At 44.6% G+C, this 17,619-nt stretch overlaps 1 protein-coding gene and 1 long non-coding RNA gene across 3 annotated transcripts in view; one reads left to right on the top strand and one right to left on the bottom strand.

Moving 5' to 3' along the window:
* Nucleotides 1-2,546: 2,546 nt before the first annotated feature.
* LOC127631756 (protein Smaug homolog 2-like) overlaps nt 2,547-17,619 on the top strand; it is a 16,384-nt gene continuing 1,311 nt past the window's right edge. Inside the window, exons 1-12 of one of the 2 annotated variants that reach the window (XM_052110064.1) lie at nt 2,547-2,923; nt 10,299-10,766; nt 10,850-11,332; nt 11,421-11,654; nt 11,762-11,871; nt 13,859-13,945; nt 14,022-14,280; nt 15,591-15,676; nt 15,766-15,878; nt 16,150-16,357; nt 16,568-16,694; nt 17,169-17,252. In XM_052110064.1, the coding sequence (XP_051966024.1) occupies nt 10,571-10,766; nt 10,850-11,332; nt 11,421-11,654; nt 11,762-11,871; nt 13,859-13,945; nt 14,022-14,280; nt 15,591-15,676; nt 15,766-15,878; nt 16,150-16,357; nt 16,568-16,694; nt 17,169-17,252 (1,987 nt within the window). In that variant the 5' untranslated portion in view covers nt 2,547-2,923; nt 10,299-10,570. Of the gene's footprint in view, nt 2,959-10,298; nt 10,767-10,849; nt 11,333-11,420; nt 11,655-11,761; nt 11,872-13,858; nt 13,946-14,021; nt 14,281-15,590; nt 15,677-15,765; nt 15,879-16,149; nt 16,358-16,567; nt 16,695-17,168; nt 17,253-17,619 lie in introns of both variants that reach the window. The other variant, XM_052110065.1, reaches the window with a different exon arrangement.
* On the bottom strand, nt 4,865-5,318 carry LOC127631758 (uncharacterized). Its single transcript, XR_007969011.1, has 3 exons — nt 5,288-5,318; nt 5,172-5,249; nt 4,865-4,905 (listed from the first exon to the last, which is right to left on the bottom strand). It is a non-coding gene; the product is annotated as an uncharacterized LOC127631758 (long non-coding RNA).

Raw genomic sequence — 17,619 nt, 5'->3', positions numbered from 1 at the left:
GAGCCAGAGCTCCAGTGAGTGAGTGAGTGAGTATGGTCGAGTGAGGTAGGCAGACAGTGGTGGAGAGAAAGAGCCAGAGCTCCAGTGAGTGAGTGAGTGAGTATGGTCGAGTGAGGTAGGCAGACAGTGGTGGAGAGAAAGAGCCAGAGCTCCAGTGAGTGAGTGAGTATGGTCGAGTGAGGTAGGCAGACAGTGGTGGAGAGAAAGAGCCAGAGCTCCAGTGAGTGAGTGAGTATGGTCGAGTGAGGTAGGCAGACAGTGGTGGAGAGAAAGAGCCAGAGCTCCAGTGAGTGAGTGAGTGAGTGAGTATGGTTGAGTGAGGTAGACAGACAGTGGTGAAGAGAGAGAGCCAGAGCTCCAGTGAGTGAGTGAGTACGGTCGAGTGAGGTAGGCAGACAGTGGTGGAGAGAAAGAGCCAGAGCTCCAGTGAGTGAGTGAGTGAGTGAGTATGGTTGAGTGAGGTAGGCAGACAGTGGTGGAGAGAAAGAGCCAGAGCTCCAGTGAGTGAGTGAGTGAGTGAGTATGGTTGAGTGAGGTAGGCAGACAGTGGTGGAGAGAAAGAGCCAGAGCTCCAATGAGTGAGTATGGTCGTGTGAAGTAGGCAGACAGTGGTGAAGAGAGAGAGCCAGAGCTCCAGTGAGTGAGTGAGTATGGTCGAGTGAGGTGGGCAGACAGTGGTGAAGAGAAAGAGCCAGAGCTCCAGTGAGTGAGTGAGTGAGTGAGTATGGTTGAGTGAGGTAGGCAGACAGTGGTGGAGAGAAAGAGCCAGAGCTCCAGTGAGTGAGTGAGTGAGTGAGTATGGTTGAGTGAGGTAGGCAGACAGTGGTGAAGAGAAAGAGCCAGAGCTCCAGTGAGTGAGTGAGTGAGTGAGTATGGTTGAGTGAGGTAGGCAGACAGTGGTGGAGAGAAAGAGCCAGAGCTCCAATGAGTGAGTGAGTATGGTCGAGTGAAGTAGGCAGACAGTGGTGGAGAGAAAGAGCCAGAGCTCCAGTGAGTGAGTGAGTGAGTATGGTCGAGTGAGGTAGGCAGACAGTGGTGAAGAGAGAGAGCCAGAGCTCCAGTGAGTGAGTGAGTATGGTCGAGTGAGGTAGGCAGACAGTGGTGGAGAGAAAGAGCCAGAGCTCCAGTGAGTGAGTGAGTGAGTGAGTATGGTTGAGTGAGGTAGGCAGACAGTGGTGGAGAGAAAGAGCCAGAGCTCCAATGAGTGAGTGAGTATGGTCGAGTGAAGTAGGCAGACAGCAGTGGAGAGAGAGAGAGCCAGAGCTCCAGTGTGTGAGTGAGTGAGTGTGGTCGAGTGAGGTGGGCAGACAGTGGTGGAGAGAGAGAGCCAGAGCTCCAGTGAGTGAGTGAGTATGGTCGAGTGAGGTAGGCAGACAGCAGTGGAGAGAGAGAGAGCCAGAGCTCCAGTGAGTGAGTGAGTATGGTCGAGTGAGGTAGGCAGACAGCAGTGGAGAGAGAGAGCCAGAGCTCCAGTGAGTGAGTGAGTGAGTGTGGTCGAGTGAGGTAGGCAGACAGTGGTGGAGAGAGAGAGCCAGAGCTCCAGTGAGTGAGTGAGTATGGTAGGTGAGAGTAGGCAGACAGTGGTGGAGAGAGAGCCAGAGCTCCAGTGAGTGAGTGAGTGAGTATGGTCGAGTGAGGTAGGCAGACAGTGGTGAAGAGAGAGAGCCAGAGCTCCAGTGAGTGAGTGAGTATGGTCAGTGAGGTAGGCAGACAGTGGTGGAGAGAGAGGCCAGAGCTCAGTGGTGAGTGAGTATGGTCGAGTGAGGTAGGCAGACAGTGGTGGAGAGAGAGAGCCAGAGCTCCAGTGAGTGAGTGAGTATGGTCGAGTGAGGTAGGCAGACAGCAGTGGAGAGAGAGAGAGCCAGAGCTCCAGTGTGTGAGTGAGTGAGTGTGGTCGAGTGAGGTGGGCAGACAGTGGTGGAGAGAAAGAGCCAGAGCTCCAGTGAGTGAGTGAGTGAGTGAGTATGGTTGAGTGAGGTAGGCAGACAGTGGTGAAGAGAAAGAGCCAGAGATCCAGTGAGTGAGTGAGTATGGTCGAGTGAGGTAGGCAGACAGCAGTGGAGAGAGAGAGAGCCAGAGCTCCAGTGAGTGAGTGAGTGTGGTCGACTGAGGTAGGCAGACAGTGGTGGAGAGAGAGAGAAAGTTCCAATGAATGAGTGAGTGAGTGTGGTCGAGTGAGGTAGACAGACAGTGGAGGAGAGAGAGACAGACAGAGCTCCAGTGAGTGAGTGAGTGTGGTGGAGAGAGAGAGCCATAGCTCCAGTGAGTAAGTGAGTGTGGTCGAGTGAGGTAGGCAGACAGCAGTGGAGAGAGAGAGAGAGCCAGAGCTCCAGTGAGTGAGTGAGTGTGGTCGACTGAGGTAGGCAGACGGTGGTGGAGAGAGAGAGAAAGTTCCAATGAATGAGTCAGTGAGTGTGGTCGAGTGAGGTAGACAGACAGTGGAGGAGAGAGAGACAGACAGAGCTCCAGTGAGTGAGTGAGTGTGGTGGAGAGAGAGAGCCATAGCTCCAGTGAGTGAGTGAGTGTGGTCGAGTGAGGTAGGCAGACAGTGGTGGAGAGAGAGAGAGCCAGAGCTCCGGTGAGTGAGTGAGTGTGGTCAAGTGAGGTAGGCAGACAGTGGTGGAGAGAGAGAGAGCCAGAGCTCCAGTGTGTGAGTATGGTCGAGTGAGGTAGGCAGACAGTGGTGGAGAGAGAGAGCCAGAGCTCCAGTGTGTGAGTGAGTATGGTCGAGTGAGGTAGGCAGACAGTGGTGGAGAGAGAGCCAGAGCTCCAGTGAGTGAGTGAGTATGGTCGAGTGAGGTAGGCAGACAGTGGTGGAGAGAGAGCCAGAGCTCCAGAGACAGTGTGTGGTAGTGAGGGATCTCCAGTGAATCTTCAGGCCTGTCTGTCTCTCTGTATCGGACTGTCTGTCGGACCCGCACCGGTGTGTATTCGCGCATTTCTCACGCGTGTTCCTCAGTAAGTGTGTGTGTGTCATGAGAGCTCAGATCCGCTGTCTGTGTGTTAGCTCTTGGTTTGCGCTTCAGTCCCTGTTTCCGATGCTTCCCCCTCACGAACTGTGTTATTGTCTGTAATTATGAATGTATTGCCTAATTATTGTTGTGATATGACGGGCTGTTTGTTGTGTTTTTGTTTATTTTGTGTTCAGTCGGATTGGCGTTAGCATTAGCATCAGGCCTGTTAGCTGAGCCTCAGTATTCACACTTTTATTTAATTTCTACTGTGATTGAGACTTTATAAACATTACATCACAGCGAGTGTCCCTTATTTAATTATTGTATACATTATCTGTGTGTTTATATACATGTGTGTGTTACACTGCACGAGTTTAATAGTGTTTGTGTTCTGAAAGCTAACAGGGCTATCCACCGCCACCGATACAATGTACAGATTTAATGAAATGTCTGACTGAATTTATCATCTATATCTATATAATTTACCCTCATCTGATAGATTTTACCCTGTCTGACTGAATTTAAACCTCGTCTTGTTGATTTTACCCTCTGACTGAATTTAAACCTCGTCTTGTTGATTTTACCCTCTGACTGAATTTAAACCTCGTCTTGTTGATTTTACCCTCTGACTGAATTTAAACCTCATCTTGTTGATTTTACTCTCTGACTGAATTTAAACCTCATCTTGTTGATTTTACCCTCTGACTGAATTTAAACCTCATCTTGTTGATTTTACCCTCTGACTGAATTTAAACCTCATCTTGTTGATTTTACCCTCTGACTGAATTTAAACCTCATCTTGTTGATTTTACCCTCTGACTGAATTTAAACCTCGTCTTGTTGATTTTACCCTCTGCCTGAATTTAAACCTCGTCTTGTTGATTTTACCCTCTGACTGAATTTAAACCTCATCTTGTTGATTTTACCCTCTGACTGAATTTAAACCTCGTCTTGTTGATTTTACCCTCTGACTGAATTTAAACCTCGTCTTGTTGATTTTACCCTCTGACTGAATTTAAACCTCGTCTTGTTGATTTTACCCTGTCTGACTGAATTTAAACCTCATCTTGTTGATTTTACCCTGTCTGACTGAATTTAAACCTCATCTTGTTGATTTTACCCTCTGACTGAATTTAAACCTCATCTTGTTGATTTTACCCTGTCTGACTGAATTTAAACCTCATCTTGTTGATTTTACCCTCTGACTGAATTTAAACCTCGTCTTGTTGATTTTACCCTCTGACTGAATTTAAACCTCATCTTGTTGATTTTACCCTGTCTGACTGAATTTAAACCTCATCTTGTTGATTTTACCCTCTGACTGAATTTAAACCTCGTCTTGTTGATTTTACCCTCTGACTGAATTTAAACCTCATCTTGTTGATTTTACCCTCGGACTGAATTTAAACCTCATCTTGTTGATTTTACCCTCTGACTGAATTTAAACCTCATCTTGTTGATTTTACCCTGTCTGACTGAATTTAAACCTCATCTTGTTGATTTTACCCTGTCTGACTGAATTTAAACCTCATCTTGTTGATTTTACCCTCTGACTGAATTTAAACCTCATCTTGTTGATTTTACCCTCTGACTGAATTTAAACCTCATCTTGTTGATTTTACCCTCTGACTGAATTTAAACCTCATCTTGTTGATTTTACCCTCTGACTGAATTTAAACCTCATCTTGTTGATTTTACCCTCTGACTGAATTTAAACCTCATCTTGTTGATTTTACCCTCTGACTGAATTTAAACCTCATCTTGTTGATTTTACCCTGTCTGACTGAATTTAAACCTCATCTTGTTGATTTTACCCTGTCTGACTGAATTTAAACCTCATCTTGTTGATTTTACCCTCTGACTGAATTTAAACCTCGTCTTGTTGATTTTACCCTCTGACTGAATTTAAACCTCATCTTGTTGATTTTACCCTGTCTGACTGAATTTAAACCTCATCTTGTTGATTTTACCCTCTGACTGAATTTAAACCTCGTCTTGTTGATTTTACCCTCTGACTGAATTTAAACCTCGTCTTGTTGATTTTACCCTCTGACTGAATTTAAACCTCGTCTTGTTGATTTTACCCTCTGACTGAATTTAAACCTCGTCTTGTTGATTTTACCCTCTGACTGAATTTAAACCTCGTCTTGTTGATTTTACCCTCTGACTGAATTTAAACCTCGTCTTGTTGATTTTACCCTCGGACTGAATTTAAACCTCGTCTTGTTGATTTTACCCTGTCTGACTGAATTTAAACCTCATCTTGTTGATTTTACCCTCGGACTGAATTTAAACCTCGTCTTGTTGATTTTACCCTCGGACTGAATTTAAACCTCGTCTTGTTGATTTTACCCTGTCTGACTGAATTTAAACCTCATCTTGTTGATTTTACCCTCTGACTGAATTTAAACCTCATCTTGTTGATTTTACCCTCTGACTGAATTTAAACCTCGTCTTGTTGATTTTACCCTCGGACTGAATTTAAACCTCATCTTGTTGATTTTACCCTCGGACTGAATTTAAACCTCATCTTGTTGATTTTACCCTCGGACTGAATTTAAACCTCGTCTTGTTGATTTTACCCTCGGACTGAATTTAAACCTCGTCTTGTTGATTTTTACCCTGTCTGTCTGAATTTAAACCTCATCTTGTTGATTTTACCCTCTGACTGAATTTAAACCTCATCTTGTTGATTTTACCCTCTGACTGAATTTAAACCTCATCTTGTTGATTTTACCCTCTGACTGAATTTAAACCTCGTCTTGTTGATTTTACCCTCGGACTGAATTTAAACCTCATCTTGTTGATTTTACCCTCGGACTGAATTTAAACCTCATCTTGTTGATTTTACCCTCGGACTGAATTTAAACCTCGTCTTGTTGATTTTACCCTCGGACTGAATTTAAACCTCGTCTTGTTGATTTTTACCCTGTCTGTCTGAATTTAAACCTCATCTTGTTGATTTTACCCTCTGACTGAATTTAAACCTCGTCTTGTTGATTTTTACCCTGTCTGTCTGAATTTAAACCTCGTCTTGTTGATTTTACCCTCTGACTGAATTTAAACCTCGTCTTGTTGATTTTACCCTCGGACTGAATTTAAACCTCGTCTTGTTGATTTTACCCTCTGACTGAATTTAAACCTCGTCTTGTTGATTTTTACCCTCTGACTGAATTTAAACCTCATCTTGTTGATTTTACCCTCTGACTGAATTTAAACCTCGTCTTGTTGATTTTACCCTGTCTGACTGAATTTAAACCTCATCTTGTTGATTTTACCCTCTGACTGAATTTAAACCTCATCTTGTTGATTTTACCCTCGGACTGAATTTAAACCTCATCTTGTTGATTTTTACCCTCTGACTGAATTTAAACCTCGTCTTGTTGATTTTACCCTCTGACTGAATTTAAACCTCATCTTGTTGATTTTACCCTCGGACTGAATTTAAACCTCATCTTGTTGATTTTACCCTCTGACTGAATTTAAACCTCATCTTGTTGATTTTACCCTCTGACTGAATTTAAACCTCGTCTTGTTGATTTTTACCCTGTCTGACTGAATTTAAACCTCATCTTGTTGATTTTACCCTCTGACTGAATTTAAACCTCGTCTTGTTGATTTTACCCTCTGACTGAATTTAAACCTCGTCTTGTTGATTTTACCCTCTGACTGAATTTAAACCTCGTCTTGTTGATTTTACCCTCTGACTGAATTTAAACCTCATCTTGTTGATTTTACCCTCTGACTGAATTTAAACCTCGTCTTGTTGATTTTTACCCTGTCTGACTGAATTTAAACCTCATCTTGTTGATTTTACCCTGTCTGACTGAATTTAAACCTCATCTTGTTGATTTTACCCTCTGACTGAATTTAAACCTCGTCTTGTTGATTTTACCCTCTGACTGAATTTAAACCTCGTCTTGTTGATTTTACCCTCTGACTGAATTTAAACCTCATCTTGTTGATTTTTACCCTGTCTGACTGAATTTAAACCTCATCTTGTTGATTTTACCCTCGGACTGAATTTAAACCTCATCTTGTTGATTTTTACCCTGTCTGACTGAATTTAAACCTCATCTTGTTGATTTTACCCTCTGACTGAATTTAAACCTCGTCTTGTTGATTTTACCCTCTGACTGAATTTAAACCTCGTCTTGTTGATTTTACCCTCTGACTGAATTTAAACCTCATCTTGTTGATTTTACCCTCTGACTGAATTTAAACCTCGTCTTGTTGATTTTACCCTCTGACTGAATTTAAACCTCGTCTTGTTGATTTTACCCTCTGACTGAATTTAAACCTCGTCTTGTTGATTTTTACCCTCTGACTGAATTTAAACCTCATCTTGTTGATTTTTACCCTGTCTGACTGAATTTAAACCTCATCTTGTTGATTTTACCCTCGGACTGAATTTAAACCTCATCTTGTTGATTTTACCCTCTGGCTGAATTTAAACCTCGTCTTGTTGATTTTTACCCTGTCTGACTGAATTTAAACCTCATCTTGTTGATTTTACCCTCTGACTGAATTTAAACCTCATCTTGTTGATTTTACCCTCTGACTGAATTTAAACCTCATCTTGTTGATTTTACCCTCTGACTGAATTTAAACCTCGTCTTGTTGATTTTACCCTCTGACTGAATTTAAACCTCATCTTGTTGATTTTACCCTGTCTGACTGAATTTAAACCTCATCTTGTTGATTTTACCCTCTGACTGAATTTAAACCTCGTCTTGTTGATTTTACCCTCGGACTGAATTTAAACCTCATCTTGTTGATTTTACCCTCGGACTGAATTTAAACCTCATCTTGTTGATTTTACCCTCGGACTGAATTTAAACCTCGTCTTGTTGATTTTACCCTCGGACTGAATTTAAACCTCATCTTGTTGATTTTACCCTGTCTGACTGAATTTAAACCTCATCTTGTTGATTTTACCCTCTGACTGAATTTAAACCTCGTCTTGTTGATTTTACCCTCGGACTGAATTTAAACCTCATCTTGTTGATTTTTACCCTGTCTGACTGAATTTAAACCTCATCTTGTTGATTTTACCCTCTGACTGAATTTAAACCTCATCTTGTTGATTTTACCCTCGGACTGAATTTAAACCTCATCTTGTTGATTTTTACCCTGTCTGACTGAATTTAAACCTCATCTTGTTGATTTTACCCTCGGACTGAATTTAAACCTCATCTTGTTGATTTTTACCCTGTCTGACTGAATTTAAACCTCATCTTGTTGATTTTACCCTCGGACTGAATTTAAACCTCGTCTTGTTGATTTTACCCTCGGACTGAATTTAAACCTCATCTTGTTGATTTTACCCTGTCTGACTGAATTTAAACCTCATCTTGTTGATTTTACCCTCTGACTGAATTTAAACCTCGTCTTGTTGATTTTACCCTCTGACTGAATTTAAACCTCGTCTTGTTGATTTTTACCCTGTCTGACTGAATTTAAACCTCATCTTGTTGATTTTACCCTCTGACTGAATTTAAACCTCATCTTGTTGATTTTACCCTCTGACTGAATTTAAACCTCATCTTGTTGATTTTACCCTCGGACTGAATTTAAACCTCATCTTGTTGATTTTACCCTCTGACTGAATTTAAACCTCGTCTTGTTGATTTTACCCTCTGACTGAATTTAAACCTCGTCTTGTTGATTTTTACCCTGTCTGACTGAATTTAAACCTCATCTTGTTGATTTTACCCTCTGACTGAATTTAAACCTCGTCTTGTTGATTTTACCCTCGGACTGAATTTAAACCTCATCTTGTTGATTTTTACCCTGTCTGACTGAATTTAAACCTCATCTTGTTGATTTTACCCTCTGACTGAATTTAAACCTCGTCTTGTTGATTTTACCCTCTGACTGAATTTAAACCTCATCTTGTTGATTTTACCCTCGGACTGAATTTAAACCTCATCTTGTTGATTTTACCCTCTGACTGAATTTAAACCTCATCTTGTTGATTTTACCCTCTGACTGAATTTAAACCTCATCTTGTTGATTTTTACCCTGTCTGACTGAATTTAAACCTCATCTTGTTGATTTTACCCTCGGACTGAATTTAAACCTCATCTTGTTGATTTTTACCCTGTCTGACTGAATTTAAACCTCATCTTGTTGATTTTACCCTCGGACTGAATTTAAACCTCGTCTTGTTGATTTTACCCTCGGACTGAATTTAAACCTCATCTTGTTGATTTTACCCTGTCTGACTGAATTTAAACCTCATCTTGTTGATTTTACCCTCTGACTGAATTTAAACCTCGTCTTGTTGATTTTACCCTCGGACTGAATTTAAACCTCATCTTGTTGACTGAATTTAAACCTCATCTTGTTGATTTTACCCTCTGACTGAATTTAAACCTCGTCTTGTTGATTTTTACCCTGTCTGACTGAATTTAAACCTCATCTTGTTGATTTTACCCTCTGACTGAATTTAAACCTCGTCTTGTTGATTTTACCCTCTGACTGAATTTAAACCTCGTCTTGTTGATTTTACCCTCGGACTGAATTTAAACCTCATCTTGTTGATTTTTACCCTGTCTGACTGAATTTAAACCTCATCTTGTTGATTTTACCCTCTGACTGAATTTAAACCTCGTCTTGTTGATTTTTACCCTCGGACTGAATTTAAACCTCATCTTGTTGATTTTACCCTCTGACTGAATTTAAACCTCATCTTGTTGATTTTACCCTCTGACTGAATTTAAACCTCGTCTTGTTGATTTTACCCTGTCTGACTGAATTTAAACCTCGTCTTGTTGATTTTACCCTCGGACTGAATTTAAACCTCATCTTGTTGATTTTACCCTCGGACTGAATTTAAACCTCATCTTGTTGATTTTACCCTCTGACTGAATTTAAACCTCATCTTGTTGATTTTACCCTCTGACTGAATTTAAACCTCATCTTGTTGATTTTACCCTCTGACTGAATTTAAACCTCGTCTTGTTGATTTTACCCTCGGACTGAATTTAAACCTCATCTTGTTGATTTTTACCCTCTGACTGAATTTAAACCTCATCTTGTTGATTTTACCCTCGGACTGAATTTAAACCTCATCTTGTTGATTTTACCCTCGGACTGAATTTTTCTGATTGTTGTGTTTGCTGTGTGGTTGGTGCAGTAGGTCCATTGCTCCAGCGGTGTCAGATCAGCTCTGGTTATGATTGTAATCTGTTGGTGATTGTGCTGTGCTCTGCAGTAATGTGCCAATCTGATTATCTGACAGCTCTGTAATAATCTGAGATAAATGGATGAATCTCAGACAGGAAGTGTGTCAGCTGTGGTGTTTGGTGTGTTTGTAACATGCATATGATCTGTGTGCAGATGCCTGCATCCGTGTATGAGTGACGATGCTGTAGAGACGGCTTCACTGGATTGCAGCTTCTGTCTCGCACCGCGTCCAACCCTTAATTTTACCCGGACATTGACAAACAGCCCCCGGTGTTGGTGACGTCCACTCCGGGTCAGAACCATGTGAGGGGTTTTTAATGCATCTCTTGAGTGGACTGGAGCACTGACTGTAACCTCCCCGCCCCAGTTTATACAAGCCCCGCCCCCTCCCTGTAGTCCCGCCCCTGTATCGGTGGGAACTCGCCATGATGTTCCGGGACCAAGTGGGGATTTTGACAGACTGGTTTAAGGGCTGGAATGAGTGTGAACAGACGGTGGCGCTGCTGTCGCTGTTGAAGCGTGTTTCTCGGACGCAGGCAAGATTCCTGCACATCTATCTGGACCACTGGCTGGCCGACTGCACAGAGATACACATACTAGAGGCAGAAGCCAACAATGCAGGTAAACGCTCATATACGCCTGCATGTTTCTCATAAGGAATGTTTTGCTGGAGAGTCTTTTTCCCAACCTTTCTTTCTCTGTAGCGATCGTCAGTCAGTGGCAGCAGGAGCCAAAGGAGAAAGCCGTGTCTCTCCTGCTCTCTCATCTCCCTCTACTACAGCCGCGGAACAGCGAAGCCAAGTGTGAATACATGAACCTCCTGCAGAAGGTCTTGAGTCACACCATCGAGAGCAGCCTGTTTGTGGAGGAGAGCCGACAGCTGCTGTCTTACGCCCTCATTCACCCCGCCACCACCCTCGACGACCGCAACTCTCTCGCCATGTGGCTCAATCACCTGGAGGAGCATCTGTCCACGCGGCCACCCCCGCCCGGACCGTATCATCACGCGCGGCAGGGCTCAGACGAGTGGCCGGGTCCTGCCGAGTCCCTGGAGCCGTCGTACAGCTGGCAGGAGAAGCTGCCGTCCACCTGCAGCTCTCCGGCTGGACAGAACGGACACATGCCTTTCGCCGGGACGGGTGGAGTGACCTCACCCGTCAACAACAGCGGCAACATCAACAGCACAGGTCAGGGGTCAGAAGTGACAACTTCCAAAACACAGGATAGGATGTGTTCTTGTTTGTCATAACATTTTTTTTTATATTTGCCCAGCAGGACTGTCTGGTCAGGTCCATCCGAGCCCACTGAAGCCCTCAATGTCACTCACACCCGTCAGTCAGTCAGCCTGCAGCTCTGATTGGGTGAACCAGGATGAAGGGGGCGGGTTTCAGGGAGCAGAACACGCCCCTCTGTCACCCCAGAGCAGCGTTGCGTCGTCGGGGAGTGAACAGACGGAGGAACAGAGCAACGCACGCAACACTTTCCAAGAGGACGGCAGCGGAATGAAAGGTGACAAGCGCTGAACACGCTACAGTTATTACATACATCACGCGTGTGTGCCTGTAGTTTTCATAGCTCCTGCTTGTTGCCTGTCGTTTGTGATATTTCTCTTCCAGATGTGCCCGCCTGGCTCAAGAGTCTCCGTCTGCATAAATACGCGTCGCTCTTTTCTCAGATGACGTACGAAGAAATGATGATCCTCACAGAGCAACACCTGGAGTCACATGTGAGCTCCGCCCTGCTCAACATCATCTAGCCAATCAGATGAGGCGTTGTCTAAGCCTGAGCTGATTGTATTTTCACGTCGGTGTACGCCTGATCCTGTCTGCGGTGATCACACGTGTGATGTGAAATAATATTGTGGAAAACCTCAACATGTCCAGGCCGTTAGTTTAGACGTTTCTAGAAATGTAAATATAGTGAATGTACCAGGGCGTGCTGAGAGACTCAGGTCTCCTTAGCAACCAAATTGGCCCGGTTGCTAGGGAGGGTAGAGTCACATGGGGTAACCTCCTCGTGGTCGCTGTAATGTGGTTCTCGCTCTCGGTGGGGCGTGTGGTGAGTTGTGCGCGGATGCCGCGGAGAATAGCGTGAAGCCTCCACACACGCTACGTCTCCATGGTAACGTGATAAACAAGTCACGTGATGAGATGTGCGGATTGACGGTCTCAGACGCGGAGGCAACTGAGATTCATCCTCCGCCACCCGAATTGAGGCGAGTCACTACGCCACCACGAGGACTCAGAGCGCATTGGGAATTGGCCATTACAAATTGGGGAGAAAATCAAAAAATATATAAATATAGTGAATATAAATTTGACTATTTATGCTCAGCTCTGAAATATTTCCATGTGTCTGTCCCACATTTACCACTCATGTCATTGTTGGGAAAGTTACTCACTACAAATTGACCCTTTGCAAAACCCCGCCTTAAAAGCGATCCTGACCAATCCTAACTTGGCAACTGTTGCCATCCTCCATTTCTCTGTCACACATTTGCTATTTTCCATTGAGAGTCTACGGGAGAAATGTGTGTTCGAGTAGTTTTTAGCGGATTTGTTTTAAATATGTTTTTTTTATACATTGTTGCTAAATAGTTCACAGCATCATGCTGAGTGTGTTATGAGCAGTCCCGTTGACTTGCGCTAATGTTTACAGGCTTGTTATTGCCATCAAATGGGGCGGCTGTGGCGCAGGTGGTAGCGCGGGTCGGCCGCTAATCACAGGGTTGGCGGTTCGACTCCCGGCCCACATGACTCCACATGCCGAAGTGTCCTTGGGCAAGACACTGAACCCCAAGTTGCTCCCAATGGCAGGCTAGCGCCTAGCATAGCAGCTCTGCCACCATTGGTGTGTGAATGGGTGAATGAGTCACAGTGTAACACGCTTTGCTAACCGCTAAGATCGTTGGCCTCAATTCTGATTCTCAGTCTCCACTCCACAGTCATTTTTGTCAAAGTACAGTGTAATTAAAATTTTTTAATTTTTTTGTACAAAAACGTCAGATTAATATGCCTTCATTCCAGCACTCAAAAATACAATCCGTCCCGTTTATGAGAATAGTTGTTAACGGCAACCCTCCATTCACACCTATGGGAAGTTTTACAAAGCTTGTCAGAGCTAGCAACTGTAACCAAGGGGGGCGGAGCTTAGCAAAGGGTCAATTACTGGTCAAAACTGTAATCGGATTACTTCAATAAAAAGTAATCACTTTTAAATCACTTTCTGAAACACTTTCAAACAAGAAAAGTTTTTGTTTTTCCACTTTCCATTTGCTAGTTATGTTAGCGCATTTACATGCATTTTCTCGCACCAATTGTGCTTAATTAGCCGTGTGCGCTCATGTAAACATGGTCGATGCGTATTACCTCAATTTGGCGTTGCATGTAAACAGCTTTACTAGCGTACTTACTGGCTTATCCAGTGTATGCACGTGCACATTCTTCAGCTGTCGCAGAGACGCAAACATACATGAACATAATCCATTACATGTGTTCGTCAAAAATAATTGTATTTTAGAAATGTGTCACTTTACACATACTTAAAGTCATTAACCGAACTGAAAGCCAGTAACTGTAATCAGATTACAAGAGTTTTAATGTAGTGTTGCATTACTTTTTACTCAAATATTAGATTACACGAATTACTTTGTAATCTGATTACCCCCAATACTGCTAATGATTGATTTTTTTGTGTTTCGTTGTTTCTTTCAGAACGTTACGAAAGGAGCTCGACACAAGATCGCGCTGAGCGTACAGAAACTGCGAGAGCGCCAGAGCGTCCTGAAATCTCTTGAAAAGGTGAACGAGTAAACGTCCCGACTGTCATCGTGTAATCATTCCTCCGGCTTATGGTCTAATGTACCGTTGATTACAGGATATTCTGGAAGGCGGGAACGTTCGCAATGCTTTACAAGAGCTCCAGCAGATCATCATCACGCCAATCAAAGCTTACCCCTCGCCCGCTGCTGCCCAGAAAGAGGCGGAGCCTGTGGATAAAGCAGCCAATCCTGGCGAAGAGAAGGAAACGGAGGGATTCCAGACCCACAATCCTCCACCGTGTGACGGAGAGTCCTCGTCTGCACCCATCTCTGATGGAGATATCGCAGGACAGTTCACACGCGTGATGGGGAAAGGTAAATACAGTAAATTTGTTTGTTTTATCCACTTTTCTCCCAATTTGGAACGCCCAATTTCCACTACTTAGTAGGTCCTCGTGGTGGCGTAGTGACTCGCCTCAATCCGGGTGGTGGAGGATGAATCTCAGTTGCCTCCGCTTCTGAGACCGTCAATCCGCGCATCTTATCACGTGACTTGTTGAGCACGTTACCATGGAGACGCAGCGCGTGTGGAGGCTTCACGCTATTCTCCGTGGCATCCGACTCACCACACACCCCACCGAGAGAGAGAACCACTAATCACCACCACGAGGAGGTTACCCCATGTGACTCTACCCTCCCTAGCAACCGGCCCAATTTGGTTGCTATGGAGACCTGACTGGAGTCACTCACCACACGCCCCATTGAGAGAGAGAACCACCAATCACCACCACGAGGAGGTTACCCCATGTGGCTCTACCCTCCCTAGCAACCGGGCCAGTTTGGTTGCTATGGAGACCTGACTGGAGTCACTCACCACACGCCCCACCGAGAGCGAGAACCACTAATCACCGCCTCGTGGAGGTTACCCCATGTGACTCTACCCTCCCTAGCAACCGGGCCAATTTGGTTGCTATGGAGACCTGACTCGAGTCACTCACCACACGCCCCATTGAGAGCGAGAACCACTAATCACTGCCTCGTGGAGGTTACCCCATGTGACTCTACCCTCCCTAGCAACCGGGCCAATTTGGTTGCTATGGAGACCTGACTCGAGTCACTCACCACACACCCCACCGAGAGAGAGAACCACTAATCACCACCACGAGGAGGTTACCCCATGTGACTCTACCCTCCCTAGCAACCGGCCCAATTTGGTTGCTATGGAGACCTGACTGGAGTCACTCACCACACGCCCCATTGAGAGAGAGAACCACCAATCACCACCACGAGGAGGTTACCCCATGTGGCTCTACCCTCCCTAGCAACCGGGCCAGTTTGGTTGCTATGGAGACCTGACTGGAGTCACTCACCACACGCCCCACCGAGAGCGAGAACCACTAATCACCGCCTCGTGGAGGTTACCCCATGTGACTCTACCCTCCCTAGCAACCGGGCCAATTTGGTTGCTATGGAGACCTGACTCGAGTCACTCACCACACGCCCCATTGAGAGCGAGAACCACTAATCACTGCCTCGTGGAGGTTACCCCATGTGACACCTACCCTCCCTAGCTACCGGGCCAATTTGGTTGCTAAGGAGACCTGACTGGAGGCACTCACGGGGATAGGGGGATAGGTTCACTGTATTGTTTGTGTGCATGTGTTAATATTTTCTGTGTTTGTCAGTGTGTACGCAGTTGTTGGTGTCCAGACCGGATGAGGAGAATATCAGCTGTTACCTGCAGCTCATAGAGAAATGTCTGACGCATGAGGTGACGCATTTATGCTGGATTTCATGTTCTTGTTCATGGCGTAACTTCTCTTTAATGCTCGGGGCTGTTTGTGTTACTGTGCCTATCAGGCATTTACAGAGACGCAGAAAAAGAGGCTGTTGTCATGGAAACAGCAGGTGCTGAAGTTGCTCCGCCTCTTCCCGCGGAAAACCATGATTGACAGCGGAGTGTACCGGAGAGGGTGTGTGTCTGTTAATGCCTACAGTCAACATCATCAAAATTAACTTTTATTCTTATTGTGAAGAATTCATCAGTGTATGTTATTTAAAATAAATAAATAAATAAATAATAAAATGTAACCCAAGGCCACATGGGCAATATGTATCATATCCCAAATCCCGATGGCTAAAATAAAGTCCCACCCTACATTATTTCTCTTAAAATATTGTTTCTTTTGCAGTTTATTGTGTCTGAAATGTATTAAAAGAAAACATTCCCGTGCGTTTGCACAGGTGGCCGGCGTACGGCTCGAACTCTCTGCCCACAGCTGGATCTGTGAGCGCAGGTTTGGGTCGCCGAGGTCAGAGGTCGTTCCAGATGCCCCCGCGAGGAGCTCCTACCCCCGTCCGCTTGGGGCTGATGACTGCTGCTGGTCTGACCGGAGCGTCACCGCGGCACACGCTCACAAACCCCGCGGCCGTCACTGCACAGGGCCGACAGGTTACAATAACTCTATTCTCTGTACACACATCTGAAGCAATGCTCATAATCTCTAAATGGTCAAATATCATCTGATTCATTGATCTGGTCTGTCACTGGTGTCATGGATGAGAGGAAGACAAGAGGAAAAGTTCAGAGAGATGTCTGCCTCAAGGTTCGATCAGATCAATTATAGACGTGTGTGTGTGTGTGTGTGTGTGTGTGTTTCAGAACCTGTGGTTTGGGAATACCGGAGGCAGTAACAGCATGCCGAGTCAGAGCAGAAGTTCTGTTCAGAGGACTCACTCACTTCCTGTGCACACATCTCCACAAACCATGCTCCTGTTCCAACAACAAGGTACTTGCATACGGTCACAACATCTGACCTCCACCCCTAAGTGTGCTGCTTCGCTGGCCATCCTGGAACCTCATAAGTGACTGATTAGAAATGGCCTTCATGGGCAGCATTTAATGCCCACCACACCGATAGCACTTTTGACTGGCACTGTGGTGCATCCACTGCTAAATAAATTATTCTTATAATAAAGTTCTTGATCTTGCAGTCTAAATTGACTACAAAGAGATAAAAAAGACAGTGTATTGTAAAACAAATGTATCTTTATTTTAAGAAATACCTTTTATTTGTTTTAAAATGAAATATATATATGGCTCAAAAGGGGCTCCTCCGCTGCAAAAATAGAATTGTGTAGGAAACACTGCAATGTAGCACACTAAGAAATGCATTCTGATATTATTAAACCTCTCCATTTTTCATTCATATTTAGGGTTGAGCCTGTTTTACTGATGTCTGCATTCTTGTTTTTGTTCCCAGAATGCCAAATTCCAGGAACCGATCTGGAGATTAATCCCACGCTGGAGTCACTGTGCCTCAGCATGACAGAGCATGCTTTAGGGGGTACGACCAATCACAGCACAGCTTTACAGTGCAACACCCAATCACAATGCAGCTTCACCCCCCAGCAACCAATCACGGCACGGCTTCACACTGCAACACCCAATCGCAGTGCAGCCTACACCCCCCCAGCAACCAATCACGGCACGGCTTAACCCCCCAGCAACCAATCACGGCACGGCTTAACCCCCCAGCAACCAATCACAGCACAACTTAACCCCCCAGCAACCAATCACAGCACAACTTAACTCCCCAGCAACCAATCACAGTACAACTTAACACCCCATCTTCCAATCACAGAACAACTTAACACACCATCAACCAATCACAGAACAACTTAACACACCATCAACCAATCACAGAACAACTT

The sequence above is a fragment of the Xyrauchen texanus genome, chromosome 38 (genome assembly GCF_025860055.1).
Source record: "Xyrauchen texanus isolate HMW12.3.18 chromosome 38, RBS_HiC_50CHRs, whole genome shotgun sequence".
Lineage (NCBI taxonomy): Eukaryota > Metazoa > Chordata > Actinopteri > Cypriniformes > Catostomidae > Xyrauchen > Xyrauchen texanus.
Note: the sequence above shows the minus strand (reverse complement) of the source record. Positions and strands in the feature narration are given on the sequence as shown.